This window comes from Bufo gargarizans, chromosome 2 (assembly GCF_014858855.1).
Source record: "Bufo gargarizans isolate SCDJY-AF-19 chromosome 2, ASM1485885v1, whole genome shotgun sequence".
Taxonomy (NCBI): domain Eukaryota; kingdom Metazoa; phylum Chordata; class Amphibia; order Anura; family Bufonidae; genus Bufo; species Bufo gargarizans.
Window position 1 is genome coordinate 23,160,050 of NC_058081.1, and position 14,581 is coordinate 23,174,630.

Here is a 14,581-nt window from a genome sequence, read left to right on the forward strand (position 1 = left end):
TCATAGTAACATTAGTAGTGTCTTATGCCTTTGGAAAGTTTAAGCTGTGCTGTGATTTGTTTCTTTGGACAACCCATTAGCTCTATACAGGTTTGGTGTCCATGTTCTACCTCTGACCTATAGAAAAATCCACCATATGGTCCCATAGTACTTACATATATAAGGTACTAGGACAGGGTATTTTGTACCAGATCATGTATGAAGTTATGAGCCACATGAATCCAGTGATCCCCATACAACCATTGGCACCTCACCTTAGATATTTGGAGACAGAACAAGACTGAAGGACATGTTATGCCCACTTTTATTTGAGAGAACATTTTTTTAGAAGACATTTTCCAGCCATAGTAAGAGCAAAAGCAACAACTACTGAAGTGACTGCGCCAATGGCCACCAGCACCCAAAACTGTAGAGGTTCTTCTCCTGCACCCATTGTGGAAGCTTGTGCAATTCCTGCCCCGGAGACCTGGTTAGGCTTTGATCCAGTCACTAGAAGAGGACCCAATGTGGCCAGAGTGTGCTTCTCTAGATGAGAACCTGGTGGAAGAAATCAGAACAGCTCCTTAGGACCCTTGACATTTATGGAAGCTGTAGGATACAATTGACTGAAGAGCTCACCAACATCTCTCTTCCCAATTCCTCTTGACCCTGCAGGTTGTGAGCCCCATGCTGTTCTCCGACTGCTAACTGTAGCACAGTTCCCAGTGTTGCAGCACTGACAGATCTCACTGGGACCTTCCACAGGGGACCAACTGGAAATAATAGAAGTAAAAGCAAGTGTCAACCATTAAAGTATCATCCATTGTTATCCAAAACCTTCTAGGGCATCATTTGACCTAAGACACTCAGAAGTGTGATGTCTCACCTGCTGGTAGCCTTGTTGTAGGAGCAGGCCTTGTTCATTGAATCAGGTTTCTGGTTGATGTCAGCAGCTCTCAAAAAGCAGGTGATGTAGATCTAGAAACACAATTACAGTATCTCCTATAGAAACTCTAAACTTCTGTAGACATTATACAAGTTTTTTTACCCCCCCCCCCAAGGCTCAAACAAGCCGACATTAGGGCTCTAGGAATTGCAGTACGAGTCACATGTTTTTTTTAGATCTACTTATCAAAACTGGCTTAGTTGCCCATAGCAGCTAGTTTCCAGATTTACTTTTTTGGGGAGTGCTGAAGAATGAAGGTGGAATCTGGCTGCTATAGGCAACTTAGCCAGTTTTCCTTTACACCAATTTTGATAAATCTCCCCACTGCCCATCAATGGAAGTTAAGGAGTGGTCCATCACATGCCATATGAGCTATAGGACATAATGTTTACACCATTAGTGTCAGGGGCACCATTTTCTAGGTAGTTATTTTAGGGTAGTGTGCCAATAGTTGCAAGACACCATGTGTGGTACTAGTATTATCAGGGGGTTTATCCATTTCTGCAGGATAGTATTGAAAGCACAATATTAGGCCTCATGCACACAGCTATATTGCAGCCCGTAATATGCAGGTACCGGCCGTGTGCTCCGTGCATCATGGATGTGGACCCCTTTACTTGAATGGGTCTGCAATCTGGAGCTGTGAAATGGAGGCACTACTGAGTGCCTACGTGACGTTCGTGCCTTCAGTGCAGACCCATTCAAGTTGAATGGGTCTCGATCCCCCCCGGCCGCTGGCTGTGCATTGGAGACTGCAAATTGTGGTCCCCAATGCACGGAATGGCTGTGTGCATGAGGCCTTAGGGTTGTCAGGATGGGGTGTTCAGAAGGTAGGAAGATTATGGAAAGTAGGAGCCTAAGATATTTTTTAAATTGCAGAGGAGAAATGGGTGAGAAATCATGGAGGTCTGAAAGGAGAAGATGAGGAAAGCAGGTCTACAGAGAAGTCACGTGGTGCTGTATTCTCCTGTATGTTTGATAGCACTAAAGACATATTTGGATATTCAATGCTAGGTACCCCTACTTAAGTGTAGCCTGTGCAATTTATATACTGTATGGTATATTGTATACATGATATATGCAAGTAGTGTCTATATAGGCAGTTTATGTATGCATGCCTCCTAACCGTCCCAAATCTGGCATAACTGGGGGGTGCACAATGGAGACTAGGCAGGATTGGAATATGTACAGACATTGGGTGGAGTAAGGTGTGGCTTAGTGTTTAAACACTGAGTTTATCTCCTTAGGAATTTTAAAAGTTTGGTGTATGTATGTAGTATATGGTCCATGTACATGTAAATATGTTGTGATGTCGCATGTTCAATGTTAAGGAAAAAAAATATATAAAAAGTTAAAATTTGAATCCCACCCCTGCTACATATGACATTTGTGCAACCAATGCTCTTAACCATCCAAGTCTTTCAGAGATCAAAAGCCCAAGTTAGAATGGTGACCAGTGGTAGCAATCAAATTTCATTCCTATGCAAATCAATGAGGTATGCAGTGACAGAGGACCTCAATGATGGTCAGCAGCAAAAAGTTTTATAGTTGGAGCTCTTCGGGGTTATATCATGTTTATTCCTCACCAAGGAAAGGTCACTGTTGATGAACTTGAAGGCATCAACCGTGAATTGAAGCTTGTCTGGTTCAGGTCTTGGAGAAACAAAGGCTGAAGAGGCATCTTGTAGCATCCCATCCATTAGACACCTGTAGAAGGGATGTATTTGTGAAGATGTCCTTGAATTAACAAGGCAATGCAAGAACAAGGAACTCACCCATTATAAGCAATGATTTCATAGCTAGGATTGGAGTTCACATCTGGAGTAAGGGTGGCAACACAGCTATCAACAAACACCATCATCGGGACGTGGTTCTCAGTGTTCACAGAGGCCTCCATGTAGAAGATCTCACCAAGCTGAAAGACCAGTGATTGACGAGGAGCACTCCAGTCCTCTACAGATGTAGTCTATTAGTATTAGCTGAGCGACTACGCACTTCTACTCAACTGGAAAGAAACTTACCAGTCATGAGACGCAAGGAGAAAGACAACCTCTCTTCAGAGCTCATTGTGGTTTTGAAGGGAGCCCATGTCGGCTCAATGGCTTTGCTGCTTACATTACCAAATCTACAAGTAAAGACATTTTAAAATAAGTCTGTCCAGGATTAGAGAAATCAGTTTTCCAAGAACAGCCCACCCATCCACAGGCTGTATGTGGTACTGCAGTTTAGCCTCATCCACTATAGTGCACCTGAGCTGCAATATCAGACTGTGCCCTTAGACACTAGGAGTGCTGTCTGGATGAAAGCAGCAATGTTTTTGTAGTAATTGACATCCTTTAAGGATATTTAAAACAGAACTAAAAAGTATCTCCTGGTCAACCATCTACAGGAGACAGGTTATGTCATCAGTATCTGATTGGTGGGGTCCAACACTGGGTACTCCCACTAATCAATGTGAGAAGAAACTGGCACTCCTGCCCGAGTCAAGTTGAGGTTATTGATCACATGGCCTAGGCACAGCTCAGTGCCAGTGAAGTGAGCTGTGATACCAAGCACAGCAGATATCTAGTGTTTGGCACTGTGCTTAGTAAGCTGCAAGAAGGCCACAGCCCTCACAGGAGCCACAGTGCCTATATCAACTCCAGTCCCACTCCACTTACAGTACAGACAGAATATGGATTAATTCTACTTTTGCATTGAGGCAAACAACCAGCACCCCCTACCCCTGAGGCGCCTGTTTTAGGCTAGTTTCACACTAGTGACAAGTTCTTCCACCAGGGAAAGCCTGCCAGAAGACATTGTATCTAACATAGCAGGGTACTGCCTGACCCCACCAAGCCCCATTGACTAAAAGGACCCAGCAGGAATCTGGAATTCATGCCAGTATAGAGCTGGACAAGAGGTGCTAATGGGAGAAGTCTTTGTCCAGGCCAAATCCCAGTACTAATGCCGGATCTCAGTCAGTGGGGCTAGGCAGTGCTCCAGCTTTTCCCTGCTACGCCGATAACTAGTCTTCTGCCAGAAGAATTTACTGCTAGTGTGAAACAAGCATTAGTCACACAATCCTGAAGCATCCATCATGACTTCTACTATTCCTGAATGAATGTATGGCCAGCAGCCTGCACTAAAGGTCTAGCTGGGGATGGCCCTGCACATGGACTAGGAGTACAGATTGTGTAGTATGACTGCATGGGACATCCCCAGGTGGACCTTCAGTGCAGGTTGCTGGCAATATATTCATATGTTTCTAGAAGAAATACAATATCTAAAGGGAAATATGTTCTAGAATTGATGGAAAAGTCAAGTGGTTACTGAAACATCTCAGGAGAGACGACTGTTCCTGCTGAGAACAGGAGGGGGAACGTTCGAGTCCTTTGAGGCATAGTGAACCAGAAGGAGCAGGACAATGGCCACAAGGTGTGCACAGCAGCATTGTACATAGGAAAATGACAAGGAATGGAATCAAGCTGTGAATTACTAATCGCACCAAGCAGAGGCAAATCAATATGCTTAGATTTTCTTGTGTCTTTTCAAGTTAGGGCCAGAGTATCAATGCAAACCTGGTCACTTGCATTAAGTTGTAATGTGCAGTGAAATCACATAGCCCCAACCCAGAAGTAGCAGTACATCCAGTCCCAGTGCAACAACTTTACAATTGGATGTCCCAAACAGCTTTAAGGAAGCATATAAAATACCAAGGGGGCCCTGGCAGAAGTGTCATCACTTGGAGGCACTCTAGAAGACTTAGCTATAGACCATAGTTAGTATAGACTCACCGTGGGTAGTAACAATAGATGGGAACTACTGCAGGACTGGACCTGATGATGGGCACATTGCTGGAGGTGGTGGGGGTATAAGCCAAGTTGAAAGTGTAGATAAGCTCATCTGAAGTCATCTTAAAGATAAAATTCAATCACATAACAACTATGAGATAGTGTTTGTTATTTTACTGCCATGAAACAACAACACCAGTTGGTAGAAACAGAAAACTGGTTAAGTATGCATGTTACAAGAGCCCATGATATCAAGATCTATTATAGTAGATCACTCATGAACAGGCAACATGCCTGAGTACAAGACGTGGGAAAAGCTGATGGTCCTCCAGGAAGTCACATCTACATTTGCTCACATTACACAGCCATTTCAATAATCCTACTGTAGAGAGCCAAGTATCTAAATGGATCTCAGGTTTCAGGATAAACACATTGGTCAACAATTACTGTATTTAGCCATTAGTGATATTGAGTCCCCAAGCCACTTACCTCTAGTTTGCTTCCACATTCTTGAAGAGCAATTTGAAAGACTACAGTAGTAACTGAAGTCTGAGATCCAGCTGTGCAGGTCCCCAGGACCAGGTCTGAAGGATTCACCAGCCTACCATTACCATAGAAGTCTCTCTCTACAGTCACCACCATACTGTCCTCAGCACACTGCACTCTGACAGGGGACGATGGGTTCAGCATAATCGGTGGGGGCTGTGTAAGCTGTCTGGACTGATAACCTACTCCAGGATACATGCGACCCCATCCAGACACAGGACCAGAACCTCTCAGAGACCCAATTCCAGAAACTGCAGGCAAAGAATTTCCCCTAGGAGAACCTACTGCAGATACAGTTCTAGAAGATCCCCATCCAGGCTGATAATTCCTCCACCGAGTGTCTGGCTGGCGCCGATGTCTAACCAAGGCACTGCTAAAGCCTGACCCATAGATTAGAACCACAAGCAGCCAACTCCACCTAATCCCTAACAACATCTTGACTACAGGAGAAGTCACACCAGGAAGGGGTGGAGGGAGGAGAGCTTTATACCTCACCCATCACATGGTCATCACTTCACCTGACCCTTCATTATACTCAGCTGGACACCATCCATACCTGATGAGGATATGGTAATGCAGAACTGAGGTTGTGGTTTCATATGGGATTTAGGTTTATTTATTGGGTGTATAACACTAGGCTTTTAAAAAGACGCGAGATGCCACAGTTTTGTGATGTGGTTTTATGGCCATGTTGCTTTAATAAGGCTACATTCATACAACAGTGAAAAATGGAAGCACATTTATGAAGCTCGTCTGTTTTTAGGCTTTCAATTAGACAGGCGTATTTATAAATTAGACTCGGCGTATTTTATTAGTCTGACCTCTAGTGGTTCATCATCAGGCCAACAGGTTCATATTCACTAAGACTCTCCAGGAAAGTAGGAAAAATGGTCTAAGGCCCCATTCACACGAGTGAGTTTTCTGCGCAGGTGCAATGGGTGATGTGAACACATAGCACCCGCACTGAATCCTGACCCATTTATGTCAATGTGTCTGCGTACATGAGCGTTTTTTTTTCATGCTTTGCGTGAAAATAGCAGAATGTTCTATATTCAGCGTTTTTCACGCAGTCCAGGCCCCATAGAAGTGAATGGGGCTTCAGTGAAAAATGCATTGCATCTGCAACAGATGAGACAGGTTATTTGCAAACCTTCGGGTTTTTTTTATCACGCGCGTGAAAACGCATCAAAACGCATTGCACCTGCGCGGAAAAAACGGAACAACTGAACGCAACTGCAGACAAAGCTGACTGAACTTGCTTGCAAAATGGTGCGAGTTTCCCTGAACGCATCCGAAGCCAATCCGTCACGCTCGTGTGAAAGGGGCCTAAGGCTGCATTCACACCTCAGTTAGGGTGGGTTCACATCACCGTTATGTATTCCTTTATGGCTTTCCGTTATAACATGGTTATAACGGAAAATAACGGAATCCAAGATGAAAGTCAAAACGGAAGCCTTTAAGGCCCCTTTCACACGAGCGAGAATTCCGCGCGGGTGCAATGCATGACGTGAACGCCTAGCACCTGCACTGAATCCTGACCCATTCATTTCAATGGGGCTGTGTACATGAGCGTTGTTTTTCACGCATCAGTTCTGCGTTGCGTAAAAATCGCAGCATGTTCTATATTCTGCGTTTTTCATGCAGCCCTGGCCCCATAGAAGTGAATAGGGCTGCATGAAAAACGCATTGCATCCACAAACAAGATGCGTTTTTCACTGATGTTGTTTGTAAACCTTCAGTTTTTTATCACGCGCGTGAAAAAGGCATCAAAACGCATTGCACCCGCGCTGAAAAAACGGAACAACTGAACGCAATCGCAGACAAAGCTGACTGAACTTACTTGCAAAGTGGTGCGAGTTTCACTGAACGCACCCTGAACGCGTCCGGCCCCAATCTGCAATTGCTTTCCGTTATAATACAAGTCTATGGGCAGCAGAACGGACCCGTCTGGTTTCTGTTATACAGAACGGAAAAAAAGTCCTGTCGTGAGGAGACCAGACGGATCCGTTATGATTTCCCGTAGACTTCTATTATGACGGAAAGCAAAACGGAATACTTCTAAAAGTTTCAGTTTTGATTTCCGTCTTATGGATTACGTTATTTTCCGTTATAACCATGACGGAATCCATAACGGTGATGTGAACAAGCCCTTCGTTTACTGCCATGTGCTGCCATAAGATCCGTCTAATTTACGATAAGGCGTGCGCCTCATCATAAATTAGGCGCATCTGGGGCAGTCCGAGCTCCTGCTTCAAGCTAACATTTGCGCCTGTTAGGGCTTGTTCACATCACCATTATGGATTCCGTTATAATGTGGTTATAACGGAAATTACTGGAATCCATAAGATGGAAATCAAAACGGAAGCCTATAAAAGCCTTTCCGTTTTTACTCCCTTCATAATACAAGTCTATGGGCAGCAGAACGGATCCGTCCTGGTTTCTGTTATGCCGGACTGTTCTGCTGCCCGTAGACTTGTATTATGAAGGAAGTAAAAACGGAAAGGCTTTTATAGGCTTCCGTTTTGATTTCCGTCTTATGGATTCCAGTAATTTCTGTTATAACCACGTTATAACGGAATACATAACGGTGATGTGAACCCGCCCTGACTGAGGTGTGAATGCAGCCTTAGGCCCCTTCCACACGAGCGTGACAGATTGGCTTCGGATGCGCTCAGGGAAACTCGCACCATTTTGCAAGCAAGTTCAGTCAGCTTTGTCTGCAGTTGCGTTCAGTTGTTCAGTTTTTTCCGCGCAGGTGCAATGCGTTTTGATGCGTTTTTCACGCGCGTGATAAACAACCTGAAGGTTTGCAAATAACCTGTCTCATCTGTTGCGGATGCAATGCGTTTTTCACTGAAGCCCTATTCACTTCTATGGGACCTGGGCTGCGTGAAAAACGCAGAATATAGAACATGCTGCGATTTTCGCGCAAAGCATGAAAAAAAATGTACACAGACCCATTGACATAAATGGGTCAGGATTCAGTGCGGGTGCTATGTGTTCACATCACCCATTGCACCCGCGCAGAAAACTCGTGTGAATGGGGCCTTAGACCATTTTGCCTACTTTCCTGGAGAGTCTTAGTGAATATGAACCTGTTGGCCTGATGATGAACCACTAGAGGTCAGACTAATAAAATACGCCGAGTCTAATTTATGAAGTGCTTGATAAATAGTGGGCCACATAAAGACAGACAAAGCAAATACGCCTGTCTAATTGAAAGCCTAAAAACAGACGAGCTTCATAAATGTAATTATTCCCTGTTGTATGAATGTAGCCTTATTAAAGCAACATGGCCATAAAACCACATCACAAAACTGTGGCATCTCGGGTCTTTTTAAAAGCCTAGTGTTATACGCTCAAGAAATGAAACTAAATCCCATATGAAACCACAAACTCAGTTCTGCATTGCCATATCCTCATCAGGTATGGATGGTGACCAGCTGAGTATAATGAAGGGTCAAGTGAAGTGATAACCATGTGATGGGTGAGGTATAAAGATCTCCTCCCTCCACCCCTTCCTGGTGTGACTTCTCCTGTAGTCAAGATGTTGTTAGGGATTAGGTGGAGTTGGTTGCTTGTGGCTCTCATCTATGGGTCAGGCTTTAGCAGTTCCTTGGTTAGACACCGGCGCCAGCCAGACACTTGGTGGAGGAATTATCAGCCTGGATGGGGATCTTCTAGAACTGTTTCTGCAGTAGGTTCTCCTAGAGGAAATCCTTTGCCTGCAGTTTCTGGTATTGGGTCTCTAAGAGGTTCTGGTCCTGTGTCTGGATGGGGTCGCATGTATCCTGGAGTAGGTTATCAGTCCCGACAGCTTACACAGCCCCCACCGATTATGTCAAACCCATCATCCCCTGTCCGTGTGCAGTGTGCTGAGGACAGTATGGTGGTGACTGTAGAGAGAGACTTCTATGGTAATGGTAGGATGGTGAATCCTTCAGACCTGGTCCTGGGGACCTGCACAGCTGGATCTCAGACTTCAGTTACTACTGTAGTCTTTCAAATTGCTCTTCAAGAATGTGGAAGCAACCTAGAGGTAAGTGGCTGGGGGATTTAATATCACAAATACAGTAATTGTTGACTAATGTGTTTATCATGAAACCTGAGATCCATTTAGATACTTGGCTCTCTACAGTAGGATTATTGAAATGGCTGTGTAATGTGAGCAAATGTAGATGTGACTTCCTGGAGGAACATCAGCTTTTCCTATGTCTTGTACTCGGGCATTTTGCCTGTTCATGAGTGATCTACTATAATAGTCTCTTGATATCATGGGCTCTTGTAACATGCATACTTAACACCTTCAGTTGGAACAGAAAACTGGTTATTTCATGGGAGTAAAATTACAGACACTATCTCATAGTTGTTATAATGTGATTGAATTTTATTTTTAAGATGACCTCAGATGAGCTTATCTACACTTTCAACTTGGCTTATACCCCCACCACCTCCAGCAATGTGCCCATCATCAGGTCCAATCCTGCAGTGGTTCCCATCTATTGTTACTACCCACGGTGAGTCTATACTAATTATGGTCTACAGCTAAATCTTCTAGAGTGCCTCCAAGTGATGGCACTTCTGCCAGGGCCACCTTGGTAATTTATATGCTTCCTTAAAGCTGTTTGGGACATCCAATGGTAAAGTTGTTGCACTGGCACTGCATGTACTGCTACTTCTGGGTTGGGGCTATGTGATTTCACTGCACATTACAACTTAATGCAAGTAACCAAGTTTGCATTGATACTCTGGCCCTAACTTGACGGATGCAAGAAAATCTAAGCATATTGATTTGACTCTGCTTCTTGCGGTTAGTAATTCACAGCTTGATTCCATTCCTTGTAACTTTCCTATGTACAATGCTGCTGTGCACACCTTGTGGCCAAATTGTCTAGGTATTCTCACCCCAACCTAAATATTGTGGCCATTGTCCTGCTCCTTCAGGTTCATTATGACCCAAACGTTCCCGCTCCTGTTCTGTAAGTAGGAACAGTCGTCTCTCCTGAGATGTTTCGGTAACCACTTGAATTTTCCATCAATTCTAGAACATATTTCCCTTTAGATGTTGTATTTCTTCTAGAGACATATGAATATATTGCCAACAGCCTGCACTGAAGGTCCACCTGGGGATGTCCCATGCAGTCACACTACACAATCTGTACTCCTAGTCAATGTGCAGGGCCATCCCCAGCTAGACCTTCAGTGCAGGCTGCTGGCCATAGATTCATTCAGGAATAGTAGAAGTCATGATGGATGCTTCAGGATTGTGTGACTAACGCTTGTTTCACACTAGAAGTAAATTCTTCTGGCAGAAGACTCGTTATCCGGTATAGCAGGGAAAAGCTGGAGCACTGCCTGCCCTACTGACTGAGATCCGGCATTAGTGTTGGGATTTGGCCGGACAAAGACTTCTCCCATTAGCACCCCTTGTCCAGCTCTATACTAGCATGAATTCCAGAATCCTGCTGGGTCCTTTTAGTCAATGGGGCTTGGTGGGGTCAGGCAGTACCCTGCTATGTTAGATACAATGTCTTCTGGCAGGCTTTCCCTGGTGGAAGAACTTGTCACTAGTGTGAAACTAGCCTAAAACAGGCGCCTCAGGGTAGGGGGTGCTGGTTGTTTGACTCCATGCAAAAGTAGAATTAATCCATATTCTGTCTGTACTGTAAGTGGAGTGGGACTGGAGTTGATATAGGCACTGTGGCTCCTGTGAGGGCTGTGGCCTTCTTGCAGCTTACTAAGCACTGTGCCAAACACTAGATATCTGCTGTGCTTGGTATCACAGCTCACTTCACTGGCACTGAGCTGTGCCTAGGCCATGTGATCGATATCCTCAACTTGACTCGGGCAGGAGTGCCAGTTCCTTCCCACATTGATTAGTGGGAGTACCCAGTGTTGGACCCCACCAATCAGATATTGATGATATAACCTGTCTCCTGTAGATGGTTGACCAGGAGATACTTTTTAGTTCTGTTTTAAATACCCTTAAAGGATGTCAATTACTACAAAAACATTGCTGCTTTCATCCAGACAGCACTCCTAGTGTCTAAGGGCACAGTCTGATATTGCAGCTCAGGTGCACTATAGTGGATAAGGCTAAGCTGCAGTACCGCATACAGCCTGTGGATGGGTGGGCTGTTCTTGGAAAACTGATTTCTCTAATCCTGGACAGACTTATTTTAAAATGTCTTTACTTGTAGATTTGGTAATGTAAGCAGCAAAGCCATTGAGCCGACATGGGCTCCCTTCAAAACCACAATGAGCTCTGAAGAGAGGTTGTCTTTCTCCTTGCGTCTCATGACTGGTAAGTTTCTTTCCAGTTGAGTAGAAGTGCGTAGTCGCTCAGCTAATACTAATAGACTACATCTGTAGAGGACTGGAGTGCTCCTCGTCAATCACTGGTCTTTCAGCTTGGTGAGATCTTCTACATGGAGGCCTCTGTGAACACTGAGAACCACGTCCCGATGATGGTGTTTGTTGATAGCTGTGTTGCCACCCTTACTCCAGATGTGAACTCCAATCCTAGCTATGAAATCATTGCTTATAATGGGTGAGTTCCTGGTTCTTGCATTGCCTTGTTAATTCAAGGACATCTTCACAAATACATCCCTTCTACAGGTGTCTAATGGATGGGATGCTGCAAGATGCCTCTTCAGCCTTTGTTTCTCCAAGACCTGAACCAGACAAGCTTCAATTCACGGTTGATGCCTTCAAGTTCATAAACAGTGACCTTTCTTTGGTGAGGAATAAACAAGCTATAACCCTGAAGACCTGCAGCTGTAGAACTTTTTGCTGCTGACCATCATTGAGGTCCTCTGTCACTGCATACCTCATTGATTTGTATAGGAATGAAATTTGATTGCTACCACTGGTCACCATTCTAACTTGGGCTTTTGATCTCTAATGGACTTGGATGGTTAAGAGCATTGGTTGCACAAATGTCATATGTAAGCAGGGGTGGGATAAAAATTTAAATCCCCCCCCCCCCCCCCCCCAACGTTGAACATGTATGTATACACCATATACTACACACATACACCATACTTTAAACACTGAGTATATCTCCTTAGGCATTTTAAAACACTAGGCCACACCTTACTCCACCCAATGTCTGTACGTATTCCAATCCTGCCTAGTCTCCATTGTGCACCCCCCACAGTAGTGATGCCAGATTTGGGAGGTATGCATACATAAATGGCCTATATAAACACTACTTGCATATATCATGTATACAATATACCATACAGTATATACATTACATAGGCTACACTTAAGGGGACCTAGCACTAAAGACATATTTGCATTGTCAATTATTCAATGCTATCAAACATACAGGAGAATACAGCACCACGTGCCTTACATCCAGTGACTTCTCTGTAGACTCTTTCCTAATCTCCTTTCAGACCACCATGATTTCTCCTCTGCATTTAAAAAAGATATCTTGGGTTCCTACTTTTCCATAATCTTCCTACCTTCTGAACACCCCATCCTGACAACCCTAAGGCCTCATGCACACACCCGTTCCGTGCATTAGGGACCACAATTTGCGGTCTCCAATGCACAGGCAGCGGCCGGGACGGATCGAGACCCATTCAACTTGAATGTGTCTGTGATCCGTCTGCACTGAAGTGTTTTTTTTTTTTTTTTGTTTTTTTTTTTTTCTGCGGCACGGACAAACTTCACATAAGCTCTCAGTAGTGCCTCCGTTACGCAGCTCCAGATTGCAGACCCATTCAAGTGAATGGGTCTGCGTCCATTATGCGGGGAGCACACGGCCGGTACCCACATATTGCTGTGTGCATGAGGCCTAATATTGTGCTCCCAATACTATCCTGCAGAAATGGATAAACCCCCTGATAATACTAGTACCACACATAGTGTCTTGCAACTATTGGCACACTACCCTAAAATAACTACCTAGAAAATGGTGCCCCTGACACTAATGGTGTAAACATTATGTCCTATAGCTCATATGGCATGTGATGGACCACTCCTTAACTTCCATTGATGGGCAGTGGGGAGATTTATCAAAATTGGTGTAAAGGAAAACTGGCTAAGTTGCCTATAGCAGCCAGATTCCACCTTCCTTTTTCAGCACTCCCCAAAAAACTAAAGCTGGAAACTAGCTGCTATGGGCAACTAAGCCAGCATTCCTGTACACCAGTTTTGATCAGTAGGTCTCAAAAAAATGTGACTCGTACTGCAATTCCTAGAGCCCTAATGTTGGCTTGTTTGAAACTTGTAGGGGGGGGGGGGGCGGGTAAAAAAAACTTGTATAATGTCTACAGAAGTTTAGAGTTTCTATAGGAGATACTGTAATTGTGTTTCTAGATCTACATCACCTGCTTTTTGAGAGCTGCTGACATCAACCAGAAACCTGATTCAATGAACAAGTCCTGCTCCTACAACAAGGCTACCAGCAGGTGAGACATCACACTTCTGAGTGTCTTGGGTCAAATGATGCCCTAGAAGGTTTTGGATAACAATGGATGATACTTTAATGGTTGACACTTGATTTTTACTCCTATATTACCAGTTGGTCCCCTGTGGAAGGTCCCAGTGAGATCTGTCAGTGCTGCAACACTGGGAACTGTGCTACAGTTAGCAGTCGGAGAACGGCATGGGGCCCACAACCTGCCAGGTCAAGAGGAATTGGGAAGAGAGATGTTGGTGAGCTCTTCAGTCAATTGTATCCTACAGCTTCCATAAATGTCAAGGGTCCTAAGGAGCTGTTCTGATTTCTTCCACCAGGTTCTCATCTAGAGAAGCACACTCTGGCCACATTGGGTCCTCTTCTAGTGACTGGATCAAAGCCTAACCAGGTCTCCGGAGCAGGAATTACACAAGCTTCCACAATGGGTGCAGGAGAAGAACCTCTACAGTTTTGGGTGCTGGTGGCCATTGGCTCAGTCACTTCAGTAGTTGTTGCTTTTGCTCTTACTATGGCTGGAAAATGTCTTCTAAAAAAATGTTCTCATAAATAAAACTAAGCAAAACATGTCCTTCAGTCTCCTGTGCTGTCTTCAAATATCTGAGGTGCCAATGGTTGTATGGGGATCACTGGATTCATGTGGCTCATAACTTCATACATGGTCTGGTACAAAATACCCTGTCCTAGTACCTTATATATGTAAGTACTATGGGACCATATGGTGGATTTTTCTATAGGTCAGAGGTAGAACATGGACACCAAACCTGTATAGAGCTGATGGGTTGTCCAAAGAAACAAATCACAGCACAGCTTAAACTTCCCAAAGGCATAAGACACTACTAATGTTACTATGGTTAAGACTATTTCATGTCTTCATAACTTGCAGATTATCATGACCCTTCAGCT

General features: G+C 44.3%; 2 protein-coding genes across 2 annotated transcripts; one reads left to right on the top strand and one right to left on the bottom strand.

The window, feature by feature from the left end:
* Nucleotides 1–304: 304 nt before the first annotated feature.
* Nucleotides 305–5,679, bottom strand: LOC122929251 (zona pellucida sperm-binding protein 3-like). Its single transcript, XM_044282763.1, has 8 exons — nt 5,188–5,679; nt 4,702–4,820; nt 2,947–3,050; nt 2,701–2,878; nt 2,512–2,632; nt 866–957; nt 619–752; nt 305–537 (listed from the first exon to the last, which is right to left on the bottom strand). Exons 1-8 carry the CDS (start codon nt 5,677–5,679, stop codon nt 305–307), a joined length of 1,473 nt encoding a protein of 490 aa, XP_044138698.1.
* Nucleotides 5,680–8,791: 3,112 nt separating this feature from the next.
* On the top strand, nt 8,792–14,228 carry LOC122929290 (zona pellucida sperm-binding protein 3-like). Its single transcript, XM_044282808.1, has 8 exons — nt 8,792–9,283; nt 9,643–9,761; nt 11,445–11,548; nt 11,617–11,794; nt 11,863–11,983; nt 13,576–13,667; nt 13,781–13,914; nt 13,996–14,228. Exons 1-8 carry the CDS (start codon nt 8,792–8,794, stop codon nt 14,226–14,228), a joined length of 1,473 nt encoding a protein of 490 aa, XP_044138743.1.
* Nucleotides 14,229–14,581: the final 353 nt, after the last annotated feature.

Bases quoted from the DNA above. Each gene is read 5' to 3' on its own strand.
- LOC122929251 (XM_044282763.1), bottom strand. From the start codon at position 5,679: ATGTTGTTAGGGATTAGGTGGAGTTGGCTGCTTGTGGTTCTAATCTAT. The intron at 3,051-4,701 runs GTGAGTCTATAC...CTTTACTTGTAG, and splicing joins ATCTATTGTTACTACCCACG to ATTTGGTAATGTAAGCAGCA. The intron at 2,633-2,700 runs GTGAGTTCCTTG...TCCCTTCTACAG, and splicing joins GAAATCATTGCTTATAATGG to GTGTCTAATGGATGGGATGC.
- LOC122929290 (XM_044282808.1), top strand. From the start codon at position 8,792: ATGTTGTTAGGGATTAGGTGGAGTTGGTTGCTTGTGGCTCTCATCTAT. The intron at 9,762-11,444 runs GTGAGTCTATAC...CTTTACTTGTAG, and splicing joins ATCTATTGTTACTACCCACG to ATTTGGTAATGTAAGCAGCA. The intron at 11,549-11,616 runs GTAAGTTTCTTT...CTACATCTGTAG, and splicing joins CTCCTTGCGTCTCATGACTG to AGGACTGGAGTGCTCCTCGT.